The 17,907-nt window shown below is 36.2% G+C and overlaps 1 protein-coding gene across 1 annotated transcript; it reads left to right on the top strand.

Annotated features, from left to right (window-relative positions):
- The first annotated feature begins 1,519 nt into the window (after window positions 1-1,519).
- On the top strand, window positions 1,520-4,506 carry LOC148940608 (uncharacterized). Its single transcript, XM_089105260.1, has 2 exons — window positions 1,520-1,612; window positions 2,919-4,506. Exons 1-2 carry the CDS (start codon window positions 1,541-1,543, stop codon window positions 3,246-3,248), a joined length of 402 nt encoding a protein of 133 aa, XP_088961386.1. The 5' UTR covers window positions 1,520-1,540; the 3' UTR covers window positions 3,249-4,506.
- Window positions 4,507-17,907: the final 13,401 nt, after the last annotated feature.

Raw genomic sequence — 17,907 nt, 5'->3', positions numbered from 1 at the left:
GCCTAACTGTTGGCTAATACCAACCCATATAAAATACTTATTAATGTAATATTTTATGTCACCTCCCTATAAGTTAAATTTATGGCTGATATCACTGATTCTCTATGAATATTTTATTTTTTATTACATTTGCCTTCTGTTGAAAAACATACATATTTTTTAAAATCAAACTTCATCTTTCATAAAAGAAAAATATTAATTGCTGTTCTTTTGCATGTTGTATAAATTGTGAAGGAATACCTGGCCCTTTATTTCACACATAATTCTTTGGAGTATAAAAATTCTTTGGAGTATCTAATATCAAAATATATCTGGTACAATTTAGAGATGACATAGAATAGCATTAAAACTGTGCATTTACTTTGCTGAAAAATTGTGTAAACAATGCCAAGTTTAGAGAGCTATGGTAATATTCTTCTTGCTGATCAGTATAATTGTTTTTAAATTCTTTTTGTGTTAAAGCATTTTAGAGAGATTATAAGCCAACCTTGGGCATATTGCTGTCATAATATACCAAAATAAGGTGGTGGAAACCAAATACAAAATATAAATTTTCTTTTTTTATTATTTCAAGACTAAAATATCACAAAACTGGGTATTCACAGTGCTTGATCGTATTGTAAGTAAATACAATCCCTGGTGGAGTTTTGTTGATACCTGTCTTAAAATTAATTTGTCTAAATAAAATGTATTGCTTATGAGGCAGTAGTGAAAATGACAGCAACTATGACTTGAGTTGTCTTTTTATTTTTTATTTTTTCAAATAATTGTTGTTCTCTGGTCACACTGGTTTTTCCTGGCTAAGTGGTTGGCACTTTGGGTTGGGAATCCGTTGTCCAAGGAGCACAAGTTTAATTCCTGGCATTGCCAGTTTATTTGGTTTGGGATATGGGTCAGTGATGTGAACTTAAGCTCAGAAAGAGTTGGCCCAGCTTTAAACAGGCACCTGGAAAAATCTCGGGAAGGTAAGCAGGAAGGGCATGCAAAAGCATAGGATAGCTGGTCCCTAGCTTCCTGGCCAAAAGATCACAAAATGGAGCTCACTACTGCCAGTTTTGACCTAGAAAGTCTCGAGCCACCATATTTACTTACATATTGGTGTTAAGTTTGCAAACAACTTAACTTCAGTTATTGAAGTTAAGTTGTTTGAAGTTAAACATATTTTATCTTCAGTTATTTTTAAAAGCATTTAGGTTGCTATGTATCACAACATCTAATTCCCTTGATCTCTCTTTTTATTTCATTGGATAGGAAAACAGTTTCAGCTATATTTTTGTTAGATCCTCCATGCTGCATAGGGGCTATTTTCTTTTATTTTTCATAAGCTTATTACACTGCCTGTCCTTCCAGTGATTTCAAAACTAAAATAATGTGAATTAGTTTTTTCACCATAAAAGTCACTTTCAGTATCCAAAGAAAGAGGCGCAGAGTATGCTGATATCTAGGTATACAGTTAAATATAAATAAAAATAATAAATTATTAATTACTGTTTATATTTCAGATTTAGAAGATGAAATTTTGTTCATTTTAAGTGAAGAGATGAATGGTGTTACCCAATTTCCTCAAAAGCTCATGGTGAATTTTTATCTGCCTTCTTTGATTGAATCAACGGTAAGTACAAGTTTGATAGAATCAGACCCTCTTAAACCGCATGTGAAATGAAGCTCGATCTTCCATATGGCAACTGAAACCTTTTTATATCACAAATGAAAAAAATTAGATGGGCTGAAAGATCCAGCCATTAGGTGACATCTACAAATTTTGGCTGGTTTCCATTGCTTGTTTTTAAAGGAGAGTAATACATTGTTCACATTGGTGTAGTAAGGTGTAATAAGACGAAAAATGAAAATAGACCTCAGTTCTATTGTCTCTTACACGTGACTAATCAGAATGCTTTATTAGTTGTGCCAGAACATAATGGGCAGATATAACAGTCAAAATGAACAAGCATTTATTTTATATGGCTGCACAGCTTATCACTTGAATGTGAACAATGCATAAAACCAATTATGCTATGATTGGTGTCCCCTGTTAGTTTCAGTATATGAGTATTGATGATATTAGATGTAAATATTGAAGAGATAATGAACAGAAACTGATTTTGGAACATTAAAATACTAAACTTTTTATCCTTTTTAGAATGATGTAACCTGTTTTCACCTTGCTTCAGTTAACTTTTAATTAGTTTGGGAGGTGCAAATAGGACAACTGCATTGTTTGGATTTTGTGTGTCTCTGTGCCCCCAAAAAATAATGATCTATTCCCGATTGGAATAGTCTTTGCTTCAAAACGCACTAATAGAAAGGCCCTGTTTTCCACAATGGGATAAATACCCTAAAGTTTTCATTACTAATAGATTCTATGATAAAGAGCAGAATGACAAAGGTATATAAGATTCTTTGCCATTGTAACTCCGTTTTTTTGCTGCTTTTGTCTTACCACATTAACCATCAGACGCAAGAAGGACCTTCAACTGTTTAACTTAAATAGTAGGTTTTCTGTTCGAGCATTTCGGCAATTTTTATGCACGAGCAGTTAAGGCATACGAAAAATTTTTGTCGGCATATTTTGTAGAGAGGTGTCAGCACACACGAAAATTTGTCGGAACTTTCTGGGCTCCCCCCCCCTCAACCCTAGGAAGGTAGTTAAACCCCTGCTAACCCCTTAACTTGAGCTGTAAATTTTTTTTCTACGTATCGGTTCATTGACATTGATCATATTGGCCTTAAATCTCACTCAAGACTGTAAAAATGGAACTAATGTTAAAGAGATGCATATGGATGTAGATGGGATTTATCAAAAGTTTGCTCTTGATATCAGAAATATCCGCAACTTTTCTCTCTAATTGGGATCTCTTCAAACCCATTGTCCTTGTCACCTCCTCCAAAGGTAGTTATAAAATCATTTCCTTTTTCAGGGACGCCCGAAAGTTGATGATTACATGTCTGTTGTATCCCAGATGTCTGATGAAGTGTTCAGAGAAAGCTTCAGGCTGACAAGGAACACTTTTCAAAGCGTGCGAGATATCATATCAGAACAGTTAATAACTCTGCAGCATTACCCTTTGCATGCAGAGTTTGATGATAGAAGACTATCCTTTGACAAGGTATTACACATAACCCTCTGGTACCTAGGAAACCAGTCTTCTATGAGGGATGTTGCCGAACGTTTGGGGTTTCAAAATCGACTGTCCACACGTGTGTTCATCAGATTTGCTAAATTCTATCAGAGCTTTCTCCTAGGTTAATCATTTGGCTTAAGGATGCAGCAGACATCGATAAAATTCAAGCAGAATTTTTTGAAAAAGCACATTTTCCTGACGTGATCGGTGCAATAGATGGGTGCCACGTTGAAATTGTGTGTAGTGACAAATCCTTTCCAAAGGCATATTTTAATCGAACAGGCCATCATAGAATGCTCATTCAGGGGATTTGTGACACCAGCAAAATCTTTACTAACGTTTACGTGGGGTACCAAGGGTCTTGCCATGACGCCAGAGTGCTTGCCAATAGTTCACTTGGATATGACCTTGGTTCCAATTCAAATCTGGTCCCTTCTGGCAAGCATATTGTTGGGGATTCTGCATACTCCCTTTATGAGCAACTTATGGTGCCATATGGTGCTGCTAGCCCCCTCATCTCATATCAGGCTAACTTCAATAAAAGACTCTCTTCCACCCGGATTGTAATAGAGCCTGCCTTTGGGTTATTTAAGGAACGTTGAAGGAGGCTTATATGTGTAGATATGGGTTTGGAATCAGTGTCTTTTGTAATAACAGCCTGCCGTTTTCTGCATAATCTATGCCAGCTCAATGAAGAAGAGTTGGAAGAATGGTTTGACGAAAACGATCAGTTTGTCAGAAAAGATGTCACATCATCCGTTGCTGTAGGAAGCACTCACAGCAGCAACACAGTAGTTGCTCAGCAGAAACGTGATAGGATTTCCAGAAATTTGCCATGAATTCGCACGCTTAATTATTTACTTACTTTAAATAAATTTTCTTCTTTATTCACAGTGGCAGTAGCTGCAACCATGATTGAAATCATAATCAAACCATTCTTCCAACTCTTCTTCGCTGGGATTATGCAGAGCTAAATATAATAAAAAGAATATAGTATAAAAATTAGTCACTTTCCGACGAAGAGACGCTCCGACGATCTTTTTTATTTTTTTTTACCGGTGCCTGTCAAGACTTTAAGTAGTTTTTCAATTTGCTCGTCTTTTTTTCGTCCCGCTTCTTCCGATACTCTTTCTCATCTTCACTTAGTTGAATTCTCCTTTCAATCACAGACACTATTTTTTCCCCAAAGCTAGAATTTTCTTGTTGATATTTGCCTTCCTGTTCTTTGAGGCTATCAGGTGCCGTTTTCAAATCTTTTTTTATGGTGTATTTAGCCCTTTTTGGTGCTCGTGGTGGTATCCTGGGAGTAGAGCCAGAGCTACTGGGTACTTCAAAATCAGACAAGTGAATCTGTGTAGCACATTCTTCTGATTTAGCACAATCTGTCTTCTTCCTTTTCACTGGGTTAATAGTGTCATAGGTGTCGATTAACAAGAGGGGGGGGAGGTGGCATGTGAAGACCCCTCAATATCATCAAGCTCGTCATGGAATGGCGGTTTAACAGTGCCGCTTCCAGTTCGTGCACCTGCTTTTTTATATGAGCGATATGCATCCTTCAGTGTTGTCATTTTGTTAGCAATTTTATCTTTTGGTTTGTCACCAAGACTGAACCTCAGTTTGGACATCTCACTAGCCACGCTCACCCAAAACCCTCGTGGTGCCCCAGCCTGGTAAGAATGAAAGTATCTTTCACTTCGAATAATATTCAGGAGAACTTTGACAGCTCTGTCATCATTTTTTGCAATTTCCGGGGTTTGTCTTTTCCCATTCCACACAACTTCACTTTTAGGGAAGTATCCTTTTATGAGATGGTCAAATAGTCCTTTAGATGTGTGGGGTTTGACCATCTCAGATTTTTGGGGAGTCGCTTCTCCAAAAATCGCCATCAACTGTTCTCTTGTATAAAAATTGACAGCCAACTCTTCCTGTCCCCAGAGTAATTTTTGCTCTCCATCTGTAAAAGAAAAAGGATAAGCACATATTTAAAGGAAAACTCTAGCATTAAAATAAATGAACTCTAAGTGGACAAGTTTAATAGTTGATGCTTTTTCTGATTTTTTGACGTACAAAGCATTGACCTGGGACAAGTCTAAATAGAAATATCTTATGGCTGGTAATACTGTCATTTTTGAGTCCAAGACCCCTCAACTGGTTTGTCGCGTCCATGCTATCATATTGGCATAACAGATGTTTGACTGGGCGATTGCAGGTATCTTCCTAATCAGCAATTATCTGCGAGAGATAAAGAAGAAGAATGTTGATTTAAGATTGAGTGAGCATGGGTGAAATTCTACTCTTATCCTAGTGGGCCGAGGAGAATTTGAAAACATAAAATAAAATTTCATTCGGAACCAATTGTGGCATTTTTAAGGCTCAAGAGTAGAGACTATGGGGAAATCTGTCATTTGCAATTAGGTCATCGCAGTTGTCCTCATAACTCTGTTCAAAAAGCTAGATTTCATCAAAGCACAATATCCTGAGCTAGAGTGATGCTTCATCTTAGTTAGCAAAGAAGTTGTATAGTAAGTATAAAATATTCGGTAAGTTTGGAATAGAGGACCATATTGAGATAGTGTTAAAGATGCAGAATAGCTACCCTACATTATAGGTACGGAGGTACTGCCCAATGGAATCAGGATAATAGAGCAAGAAGTGAATTATTTATATCTTACTTCTACTGGGGAGTATCTCTGCAACTTTACAGCCCAATTAACAAAATAATCTGAGCGCAATGGCGCTGCCTAAGTAAAGAACAATGTATTTTTTTCCATACCAGGGCACGTCGTATCGAAGGACTTGTCGTAGAAACTTCGAAAAGGGCTAATTCGATTAGAATGGCTAGTGCCCTTTTTAATAGTCGAAAGTAATTGGAAGGCAGCTAACACCCCTTCCAAGCCCACCATTTCCCCAAACACATCCAATCAAAATTTTGAGATAGCCATTTTGTTAAACGTAGTTGAAAGTTCTTGAAATTAGGTCTTTGAGGATGATAACCCCCCCCAGAGCCCTCAGGGCAAGTATTATAAGTTATACCCTGGGGGCATATAAGGTTTTTATTATGGTGTATTAAGGAAATTATGTCTTTGAGGATGACAACCCCCCACAGCCCTCTGGGCAAGAGTTGTAAGTTATGCCCTGGGGGCATATGAGCTGGTATGACCTAAGGTGCAGGCTTGAACATAGGCCAAATCATAACTTGCATGTCAGCTATATTAATCTGTGTCCAGTCTTTGTCACTACCAGCCAGGGGTCCCAATTGGGGGGGGGGAGCGGGCATGGCCCCCCTAGACTTTGAAAATTTCCTTCTTATTTATATTTTATAGTTATTTTAGCTGTATGCTATATTAAACCAGCGAGACTGGCTAACTGGTCGTTTTTATTAGCCACCCCTGTGCTTGTTTTTTCACACCTATTAAATGGCACTATTACCTACACTATTTTATTACCCAACCCTCAACTGGAAATGTGATTTCTGAGTAGGGTTAATTCAAAACTAAGTCCCTGTTTTAGGTATATTTGCTCAATGTTGATCGTTTTTTTTGCATCTTCATTAAAAAAAATTGAAAAGGAAATCCTTCCCCCCCCCAATATTTTTATGAATTGGCGCTACTGCTGCCAGCAGGCCTAGCTGCCAGTCCCTTTAGATTAAAGGGTTTCATCTTGACAATGAAAAGCAGGTTATCACAACCATACCTTAAAATTGAAGTCTAGCTTGGTACTGAAAAAAAGTCAGAGCTCCGCTCGGTATAACTGTGAGTCCCCCCCCCTCGCATTTGAGCATCTCTTTGGATAGCTGTAAGGTAAAAATGTCTGTTTGGAAGGATCATTCTTTGTAGTACACTTTAGCTAGAGTTCTGATTCTTTCTGGCTCTATTTAGCTAAAGTGTTGATCTTCCGAAAAATACATAATAAGCCAAAAATCAGGTACAATAAGGCATATCAATATGTTTCACTGGTTGCAGGCTGCCAGTCATGCAAATGAAAAAACACGATTCCCTATGCATAAGAAATAGGTTGAAATTTAAAACTATTAATTATACATGAGAATACCAGACAATGCATACCCTTTTTTACTAACTCAGAAGGTAAAGAAATGCGGATAAACACAAATGTTAGAGAAAAATACTTAATGCATGAAATGCGAGTCAAGAAATAAAATATACACAACTGTATCTTAGGAACAGTCAAATAAAAGACAAATATATAAAGATCAGTACTGAAAAGATGCCAGACAAAACCTTTTGTCACAAAACTAAATAGAGTATGGTTGAAGCCAGGATAAAGTTGCAAATTATTTTCCCCTGATAAAAACAAATTATTTCCTACTGTTTATTATTCAGTCAATTCAGCTGCAAAGTTGCACAGATACTGTCCAGTAGAACCAGAATATAAACAACTAACTTCTTACTGGTGCTCCCCATGAAGTAAAAATGCAGTGATGCAGCTCAATAGAAGCAGGATGCAAGACAACTTATGCATTAATTAGTCCATTGCACAGTAATTCTTCACCTTTACTGCGTGGGTAGCAGTTCTGCATGTTTGCCCAGCTTGATAAACTGAATAATTTACAGTTGTTTTTATAATGGTGTAGATTAGCATGGTTAGCTACTCCTATAGGATAGGATGCCTGATAGAGCCAGAAAAAACAATAAAAATGAGTTTTTCATATCCTGAATCTACGGGGCAGCATCTCTGTAACCTTACAGTACAATTTACTGAATAACATAGATTGAGAAATGAGTTTTTTGGTTAATTTCAAATATAGGATAATAACGATATATTTAGGAAATCTAGAAGAAAGTCCTTAGTTTTACAGACTTGCTTGAACTATATTAATCGAATTGATGTGTTAAGGCTCTTAACGTGTGTAAGGCTTAATACATGTCAGTTACCAATTAAGACAGGGCTTTAGTGATGATTCATTTTGAATTACCAACATATTCAACAAAGTTCTGAAATCTTTGACAATACATAAAATGTTGTGTCCTGACTGGTCTCTGCACCCTACACTTCAGGAGGACCTAATCTGCACCTTTACCAGAAGTATCAGCAAAAGATACAAATATAGACCTCTATTCTATTTCTCTTTTATGCGAGACTAATCAGAATTATTTGGTTGCATGAGTGCATCAAAACACATTTGGGTAAAATTCTACAAAAGAAAATTGTTTTTAGTATGATCACTGTTAAGCCCCGTCTTAATTGATGTAACAAGGGTGTTAAGGATTTTGTGGCTTAGGAAGCTTATTCACAGATTACGGAGGGTAGATTTCGCCTTGTCTTAATTACAGTGTAAGACGATTAGGAGTGTAACAGCGAAAAAAAAAAAAAATGTGGGCTAGCAGAAAAGTGACTTTTGCAGCTCTTACTTCTGCAGCTGCGTTATTGCTTTTGCAGGAGGAGGAGGACCAAAGGATGCAAACTGAAGAGCGTCCCCGAACCCGCAAAAGAAAATTAGTCTTTGGGCACAACCAAAGGTCAAACCATAGCCAGTATTTCAATTGGTTTGCTGAGGTTGGTACAGACCATGAACTTTATAATCAGTGGGCCTGAATGAAAAAGGAGAAATTTGAAGAGTTGCTGGCCAAAATTGCTGATCATCCCCTTATGAAGAAAAAACACTCAAATTTCAAAAGACCAATTTCCCCTGGGGAAAGGCTGGCGAAAACAATTAAGCGGCGTTCAAAAGTGTGTCTAGCTATAATCCCATGTCTAGACACGTGTCTAGCCAGAATCCAATTTCTAGGCAATGACCGTTCACATGTAAAATTCGGTGCTTAGCTAGACACACTAGACAAGGTGCTTGGCTAGACATTGAGTTCTAGCCTCTAGAACTCAATGTCTAGGATTTTCGATTACAGCCAATCAGAATGTGTCAAGATCCACTATTTTCATCATTTTTGTTTACATTTGTAAACTGAAATTTAATTTTTGTTTTCTTATTAATTGTTTTGTTCAGTTTAGGCAAATATACAACACCAGACAAAATAATGAAGCACACTAATGCAATTGTTTTGCTTATCTCATCCATTAGCTTGTGACAGTAAAAATAGAGATTATAATATCTGAAAGTTTTGCCCGCATAAGCTCTGTTGATTGGCTAGAAATGACAATTTGAAACTAAATTTGTAGTTTTAGCTAAGCACCGAATTTTAAATGTGAACGGTCGTTGCCTAGACATTGGATTCTGGCTAGAAACGTGTCTAGACATGGGATTCTAGCTAGACACGCTTGTGAACGCCGCTTTAATAAGCAAGAAAATTGAAGAATATGTAAATGAACCTACTTATAGATTAAAATAAAAGAGAATTTTAAAGTCAATTACATAAAAGGCACCTAAATCCATTGCAACAATTGGGTTAAAAAAGAAATATTTTGTATGGTTACTGTGTAATCTTATGCAAATAAATAGTTTCCATTGGCTATACAAAGGAAATGAGTACTTATCTTGTTTTTCCAGTTTGGATTTTTTTTTTTACGCCTTTACCCTTAGAAGAATTAGAGGACACGATGAGCATGTTGGCACCCCACACCAGGTCTAAAACCAATTTGATTTTCATCAAAGAAAGAAATATTTCGTGTTAAATTAGGTAAAAGAATATACTCGAAGACCTTGCTAATACTGCAAGAAACAGAAACTCGACGGTAAGAAGAGCAATCTGTTGGCGGTTTACCTCTTTTGAAAATTGAAGTCATGCTGCCACACAAAAAGCTTTCCGGGACGATAGAAGATGACAAGCACATTTGAAACAAAAGCGCAAGATGTGACACAAGTTCAGCACATTGGAGAGTTAGATGCATTTTAGAGATACCATAAGCATCAATAGATTTCGACTTGAGATGATTAAAAGCATTCAAAACTTCACAGCGCGATATAGGCAAAACAAAGCGCTGACTTAGAAATCTAGGGACAATTTTAACAAACGCTTCACCAAACTTTCTATGAACAGAATAATTCAAAACGGATAAAATCTTCGAATAATATGCATGCCAAGAACTTGGTGGAATAGCATTACTATTCACATCAGAATCGTCTGTTTTACTTGAATTAATTACTTTTCTCCAATCTTTAGGCGAAGATGGAAAATCAAGCCCTCGGTATCGGACACTTTTTAGATACTTCTTAAATTCTAATTTAGTTTTCTGTTTAATTAGAAAAACATTACCAGACATAGGCCGACCACAATTTGTCCAAATTTTTAGCCAAAATTTAGCTTTATTTTTACAGGCCTTAAGGTTAGGGTCAAGTGACCAAAGAGGCTTTTGAGTATTCTTTCAGATTCACTTTACTGGGACAGAAATTTTTTCAGCTTCTTTCATAGCAGAGAGGATAGAATAATAATATCGGTCTACTTCATATTTAGTATAAATAAAATTCTGACTACACAGCAAAAGCTGATAAGGAACGTAAATCGTACTTAGAAGTGAAGCCAATGTTATAAGATAAACGGAAAAATTCGCATCATTCCAATCAGGCTTATAAAACCATTTAGAACGGACACCACGACTCTTAGACATACTCCCAGAACAAACAACAGACTTCTATAAACAAAAAGACAGCGGAAGGTGATCAAGATCATTCCCGTCAAAATGAACCGTAACTGGCGAGCAGACAAGAGCTGCAGAACAAATAACGCGATCAATGTCTGATTTACTACCTGAATGGTGAATATACGTATAATCATGGGACTTCTGAACAATTTTATAAGCCGGGAGAGAATCAAAAAGCTGACCATTCCTTACATTATCAGAAACCAGATCGGTATTAAAATCACCAGCAATAACAAAATGCAACCCGTCTTTCGATATCTTTTGAATTAAAGTTTTAAGACCATTACAAGCACAAGAGAAATTCTGAAGTGAACGAATGGAACGATCATTATATGGCAGATACACATTAATTAATACAATATTACCAAGACACACCAAAAGAAAAGTGTCATCTGATTGGAAAAGCACAGGACTCGCACCAGAAATATTTTTCTTAAAAACACATGCTAAGCCGCCAGAAGGGCGGCCACGCGTAATTTTAGCTGGACGCACAAAAACAAGCTGATCACTCCTTTGTCTCTTTTGAATTAAAGTTTTAAGACCATTACAAGCACAAGAGAAATTCTGAAGTGAACGAATGGAGCGATCATTATATGGCAGATACACATTAATTAATACAATATTACCAAGACGCACCGCAAGAAAAGTGTCATCTGATTGGAAAAGCACAGGACTCACACCAGAAATATTTTTCTTAAAAACACTTGCTAAGCCGCCAGAAGGGCTGCCACGCGTAATTTTAGCTGGACGCACAAAAACAACGTGATCACTGCTTCGTCTCAGAAAATTTTCACTAAAGGCGGTCAGTAAATGTTCTTGGAGACAAACAACGTCGTAATTAACATACAGATCATCAATAAAAAAGTCCTTGCCTCTCGTTCCATCAATATTAAATGAGACTATACTTATGTCCGGATTCATTTCTGAGAATAGACCTTATCAGTGATCTTCTTAATCACAGGGCATCGTAGGCTGTAAGAAGGATGAGATCCTCCACAGTTGGCACATTTCGGAGATTCCGTACAACGATCACTGTTCGTAGATAAATGCAGTCCAGCCCAACGAGCGCACTTGGGAGTGCTACTAGTACATGCACTTTCCAAGTGCCCAGGGGAACGACACTTGAAGCAACACTTTGGCAATTGCTTGAACACATAAACACGGAAGTTTTCATACCCAATCTTCACAGCGTTTCGCAGAAAGGATTCTTTAGTAATCGCGCCTGCAAATTCAAGCTTAACCGATTTGCTTGTTCCAAATCGACTGGACCCGATTATACCAAACTGGTTCCGTAGCATTTCAAGGTCAAAATCAGACGGGACTTCTCGAATAACACCAGTGTGTTTATTAGATAAAAGTTTCACACTAGAACCAGGTAGAGCTTCCTTTGCTGATTTGCAAAAATCTTCAGCTGCAGATTTCTCAATATTCACCGTCCACCGCTTTTTAGTCGCTCGCACTCTGGACACCAGCTGATGACCAGAAATTGAGTCTATTACTGATTTTCGGTTTAGCGGGTCACCATGCTCAGGCGGGGGATCGGAGATCAAAATTGTATTATGCGTATCACACGCAGCATGTTGGCTAATCACAGGTATTTGAGGAAAGTTCAGATTGTACGAATCAATCTTGGCAGAAACTAGCGAAATCGCTTGCTCAAGGCTCGTAAGCTTGGCTGTGACGTGTGTAAACGCAGTAGCAGAGATAACAGGGACTTCTGTTGGCCTTTTGATGACAAAACAAGGGAGCTGTTTTCCATCGGCATCACATTTCTTAATAAAGTCTATAATATCTTGCAGGTGAATGAGAATTGCATTAGTGCCGCTTCTGACAGGGGGATCAATTTCATTCACAAAACTCCATAGCTTTGCTTTCTTTGACTTAACAGTTTCCAAATCTTTAAAAAAGTCCAATCCTTTCCGTAAAATAACGGCTTCATCAACACCACTTAAATTTTCAAAAAAAAAGTTCAACAGCGGTGAATACAAAAGCTCGGAAACGCTCATCTCGTTATAAATTCACTTAAAAAATAATTTAAACCAACACACGCGGAGTACACGTGATGGTCAGGCGACGAGCGCTGAATAATAGTAAATTAAGTTCATTAAAGATAAACTTGTCACACAGATTTGTTTATAATCCAGGAGAAAGCTATTTTTTTCGTCTGCATTGATATAAACCTTTGCAATAGGTTTGAATCCAAAACAGGTCTTTTCACCATGAGCTCTGAATGAATACTGTGAATAATGAATGCTTTGTGATTGCAGTACTATGTTAGCTGTGCACAATCCATAATAAAGGGAAATATCTGTAGTCATTTTATTTTTGATGATTTTGAAGATGTAGGTTACATAAACATCAAAGTTAACATTTGTTATAGTTTTTTAAGTTGGAAATTTGTTTTGTCTTTGCAGCATAAATCTTGATTTTTTTTTAGCAATAATGTTCAGAATTCAATTTTTTGGGAATATCAATAAAAAAACAAGTTTTTTTCAACTGAAAGTAAGAAGCACCATTAAAACTTAAAACAAACAGAAATTATTACGTATATGATGGGGGTTCGTCCCCACGTCAATTTCTCCCTCTTTATGCTAAAGTTCGAATTTTTTTAAGAATGACCCCTGAATCACAAAGGCTATTTAATTAGAATAAATTTGAAAGTACTAAAAAAAACTTTAGTGTAAAGAGCGAGCTATTGAAGAGAGGGTGAAACCCCTCATATACGTAATAATTTCTTTTCGTTTTAATGTTGCTCCTTACCTTCAGTTGAACAAAATTGTTTTTTTTTTTTTTAATTTACTTTCTGACCTTTTTTAAGTAATGCCGGGAAATCCGGCGCATGGAAAAATTATCTTCCCCAATGAAAAATTCCTCCATTGAAAGATCCTCCCACGTAACCCCCGACCCCCCCCCCCACACACACACGAACAAAAAAAAACTGAAAACGTCTGTATACTTCCCAATAACCAATACTATATGTAAAAAATGGGCAAAGTTCAGAATTTTCAGCCCGTCCCCCAGGGACTTGTGGGATTGAGTCATCTTCAAAGACATAGTTACCAGATTTTTCAACTATGCTGAAAAATGGCCGTCTCAAGATTTTGATCTGGTGACTTTGAGAAAAAATGAGAGTAGGAGGGGGCCTAGTTGCCCTGCAATTTTTTGGTCACTTAAAAAGGGCTCTAGAACTTTTAATTTCCGTTCAAATGAGCTCTCTCGAAATATTTTAGGACCACTTGGTCGATACGATCACCCCTGGGGAAAAAAACAAATAAACACGCATCCGTGATCTCTGGCAAAAAATACAAAATTTAACATTTTTGCAGATAGGAGCTTGAAACCTCTACAGAAGGGTTCTCTGATAAGCTGATTCTGCTGGTGTGATTTTCATGAAGATTCTATGACCTTTAGGGGGTGTTCCCTCTTTTTCGAATATAAGGCACATTTTCCCAGGCTCATAACTTTTGATGGGTAAGACTAAAGTTGATGAAACTTATACATTTGAAATCAGCATAAAAATCAGACTCTCTTGATATATCTATTGGTATCAAAACTCCTTTTTTTAAAGTTTTGGTTACTATTGAACTGGGTCGCTCCTTACTTACAGTTTGGTACCACAAAAACTGTTGATAATTTTATAAGTTTCAAAGGTAAAAGTTTTTATATCTAAGCTTTGACTTTTTCTTTGTTTATACAAGGGTATAAAATATACTAAGCGCGAGTATAAATATAAACATATGCAAGGGTAGGTTATCAAGTTATTGAAAAATGTATGTAGAATTCTTATGAAAGATAAATTTAAAACAATTAGAAGCCTTACGGGAAAGAAAAAGAAGCAAATGTGGCTGAGGTGGAGATTTTTTTATTTGTCTTTTATGGTTTAAACTCTAGAATGTTTCTTTTGTTCTTAGGTACTGCGGCACACCTGGCTCCACAACAAGTTAAGCCATCTAGAGCTACAAACAGTCAAAAAAATACCAGCTGCTTGAAGAAAACAAGGAGCAAATGCGAGCTTTTATAGAATATAAGAAGAGCAGAGATGAACGAAGAGAAAGAAATTTGGAAAGAAGACACCAAGAAAACTTGGAAATGAAAAGAAAATTCTTAGATGCATATAAAGAGAAATGAAATACAAGAAAACATACATTTGGTTTGACTTTATTAATCTACGTATTTTTATTTTAATAAACTCATTTTTATCTTTACAAGCCTAATCTTCCGAAATTGAACCATCTAAAGTTTTTGTTTCTCAAATATGGTCAAAATCTCAGGACTAAGTAAACATACTTAACATTATCACAGTTTTACTTATAAGTTGGCTACAAAATAATGATTAACTGTTTACTTCAATTTCCATTCTAAAGAAAAAACAGAGCACATTTTACCAGAAAGTTTTTTTCAATACTGAGGTCAAAGTGACAAACATATGAAAAGTGTGAAAATAATAGTTGTATATGTGCATAGAAAATAAAAATATATGGGATATTGAATAAGGAAGATTATCAGTCCCTTAAACCAGTGTCTATCCTTTCATTATCGAACAGAAATGCATCAAACTGTCAATAAAGCACAAGTTGATTTAACTGAAACTTTAAAGAGATAAGTTACAAATTAGTTACATCTAACTACAAATGAGAACAAATGAGGTTTTTCTTTTCAAAGCGATTTTTTTGGTGAGATTCTAAAAGGGTTGTGTAGAGTCCTATTCATGCTGGTGTGAATTGTAAGTGTAGAGTCTCCATCACAAATAAAATCACTGTTTCCTTTTTATAGATTAATTAGATTGTGAATAAAAAAAAGACACTGTAACTATCTTCACTGCCTTTGACACGGGAGCATAAATATTGGAGAAACATCTGAACCTGTTAACAGGGTCCCGAAAAGCATGTTCAACTACAATTCTCGTTTGAGAATGTGAACGAGTTTCAATGTTTAAATGTGAACGGGAAAATTTCAATGTGAAGAGACCCAAGTAAAATCCCGTAACTTATGCTACTTAACTTAGGCTACTTAGAGCAATGTGCATCCACTTTAAGGTCCATTTGGTAAAAAAAATTGCAAGAATTTTTAAGCTTTTTTTATTTATTGTTCAATCATTAAGTTTCTGTGACTTGTTAGCTAACAGTTCTTAATCTGCCTTTCAACAGATCGTTAGTTAATATTTTTAAGTGACAATTACACTGCAAAGAAAAAAAAGCCCTGAAAGCAGTTTTGAAGTGAACTAATAAACATTGTAAGACCTTTAGAGACAACCTAGTAATTTATCAAGAATAATCTATTGTTTAAAACTGAAATTTTACAACATTTACACAATTTTAGTAGCATAATCCTAATGCGTAAAAAACGAAAAATAGCTGACATTATATACCTCTTCCCTAAATTTATCCCGTTGAGTTGTAGGAAGGAGCATTTTCGTGTTCGTATAGCGTTACAATCCACTGCGACCAATTTCAATCACTTCAACCCAATGGAAAGTTTGGTTTTTAACAGAAAATCGCTAACAGGAACATAAATCAACTGCAATATGCAAGGAGACAATGGAACCAATCCTTTTTGTTCCTGAAGCCCTGGCAATCATATTCTATCGATTCTTTACTTTATGGTCATAAGCATGGCATTACCTTTATGCTGAGCCTAATTACGAATTATAAGAATTGTAGCATTTTCTTTTTGGAAGAATATACGTCTGTCAAGTCATACGTCACTACAACATCACTGTCTTCACGTGGAGACAAACAAGCCATTTTGATAATCGCAACTAAATGGAAACTCTAAGCTTTTATAAAATTTCAAAGTTTTTCGAGGGAGAGCTCAAGCTGCTTGAAAGAGGAGAGATAGCCCTCAAATCTAGCCATCTCCAATCATTCTTTTATGAGCCCAGCTCAGCCACTATCAGTAGCCAGGTTCATGCTTCCATGAAGGAGAAGCTGTACAATGTACAGGTTAGTTCTGTTAGTATGTGTGCCTGTTTTGTATAAGGATTTGGGTGAAGGTGCATCCTAGTTTCCCCTGATAAAAACAGCTTATTTCTAACTGTTTAGCCTATTATTCAGTCAATTGGGCTATCACATTGCAGAGACACTCTCCAGTAGATGCAGAATATAAACAACTCACTTCTTACTGCATACCCCAGTCGTATGTGCAGGGGCTCTACACCCTACACTGCAGGGGGAACTAAACTGCACCTTTACTAGAATATGCCTTATTTTATCAAGTTCTACATCTGAAATTGCTAAAAAGTGTGTTGTTTAAGGTGTTTTTTTTTTTTTTTTTATAACACTAAGTCAATCAAAATGTGATCAACAACCAATTGCCATGATTTTGGGATTGGAATTAAGGACCATAATTAGATAGCTAACAAATAAACACCATTCCATTCATAGGGCCTAATTCAATGCTGCCATAAAGGTGTTGATTAGCTACCCCTGCAGTATAGGATATAAACAGTCAGGAACACAGTAATAGTATCTTTATTTCTTCACTATCTAATTATGGTCCTATATTCCAAATTCACTGAGTTTTGTTGGTGAAACTTTTGATCATCAGTGTGATCTAGAGAGGTTTATACTCAAGATGACTAAAAAGAAAAGATAAAATATTATTCAGTTTTCAATACTTGTTCTAAAAACAATCATTCCCATTCCAAATTCTTTTTCAGAAATTTGAAAATAGAGGACATACCCTTTAGCTTGGCCCCCACGCATCAGTACTCTGTTTGTTCAATTGGCCTTGTTCACACCCCATTAAGAGTCCAAGATCCTTAATTCAAATTCAAAGCCTACACAAACCATATTCCTATAGGCTATGCAGGATTGTCCATGAAAATAGTACTTAGAATTTGCAACAGGAATGATTCTTATATTCAGATAGAACATCAAACAGTAAAGGACAGTTGAGCCAAGAGCAAACAGTATGCAGCCTTAATGAGTACTTTGAAAGATAGGATTTGCCTTATTTTATCAAGTTCTAAATCTGAAATTGCTAAAATGTGTGTTGTTTAAGGTGTTTTTTTTTGTTATTTCAAGAAAACTATGTCAATCAAAATATGATCAACAACCAATTGCCATGATTTTGGGATAAATTTGGAATTAAGGACCATAATTAGATAGCTAACAAATAAACACCATTCCATTCATAATTCAATGCTGCCATAAAGGTGTTGATTAGCTACCCTTGCAATATAGGATATAAACAGTCAGGAACACAGCAATGGTATCTTTATTTCTTAGCTATC

Source organism: Artemia sp. Qi Xiang Cuo, chromosome 19 (genome assembly GCF_049724085.1).
Source record: "Artemia sp. Qi Xiang Cuo chromosome 19, ASM4972408v1, whole genome shotgun sequence".
NCBI lineage: Eukaryota > Metazoa > Arthropoda > Branchiopoda > Anostraca > Artemiidae > Artemia > Artemia sp. Qi Xiang Cuo.
Note: the sequence above shows the minus strand (reverse complement) of the source record. Positions and strands in the feature narration are given on the sequence as shown.

What these genes read in the sequence shown, in the direction of transcription:
- LOC148940608 (XM_089105260.1), top strand. Translation starts at nt 1,541, where the DNA reads ATGAATGGTGTTACCCAATTTCCTCAAAAGCTCATGGTGAATTTTTAT. An exon ending in CTTCTTTGATTGAATCAACG is followed by an intron (nt 1,613 to 2,918) that starts GTAAGTACAAGT and finishes TTCCTTTTTCAG; the next exon opens with GGACGCCCGAAAGTTGATGA.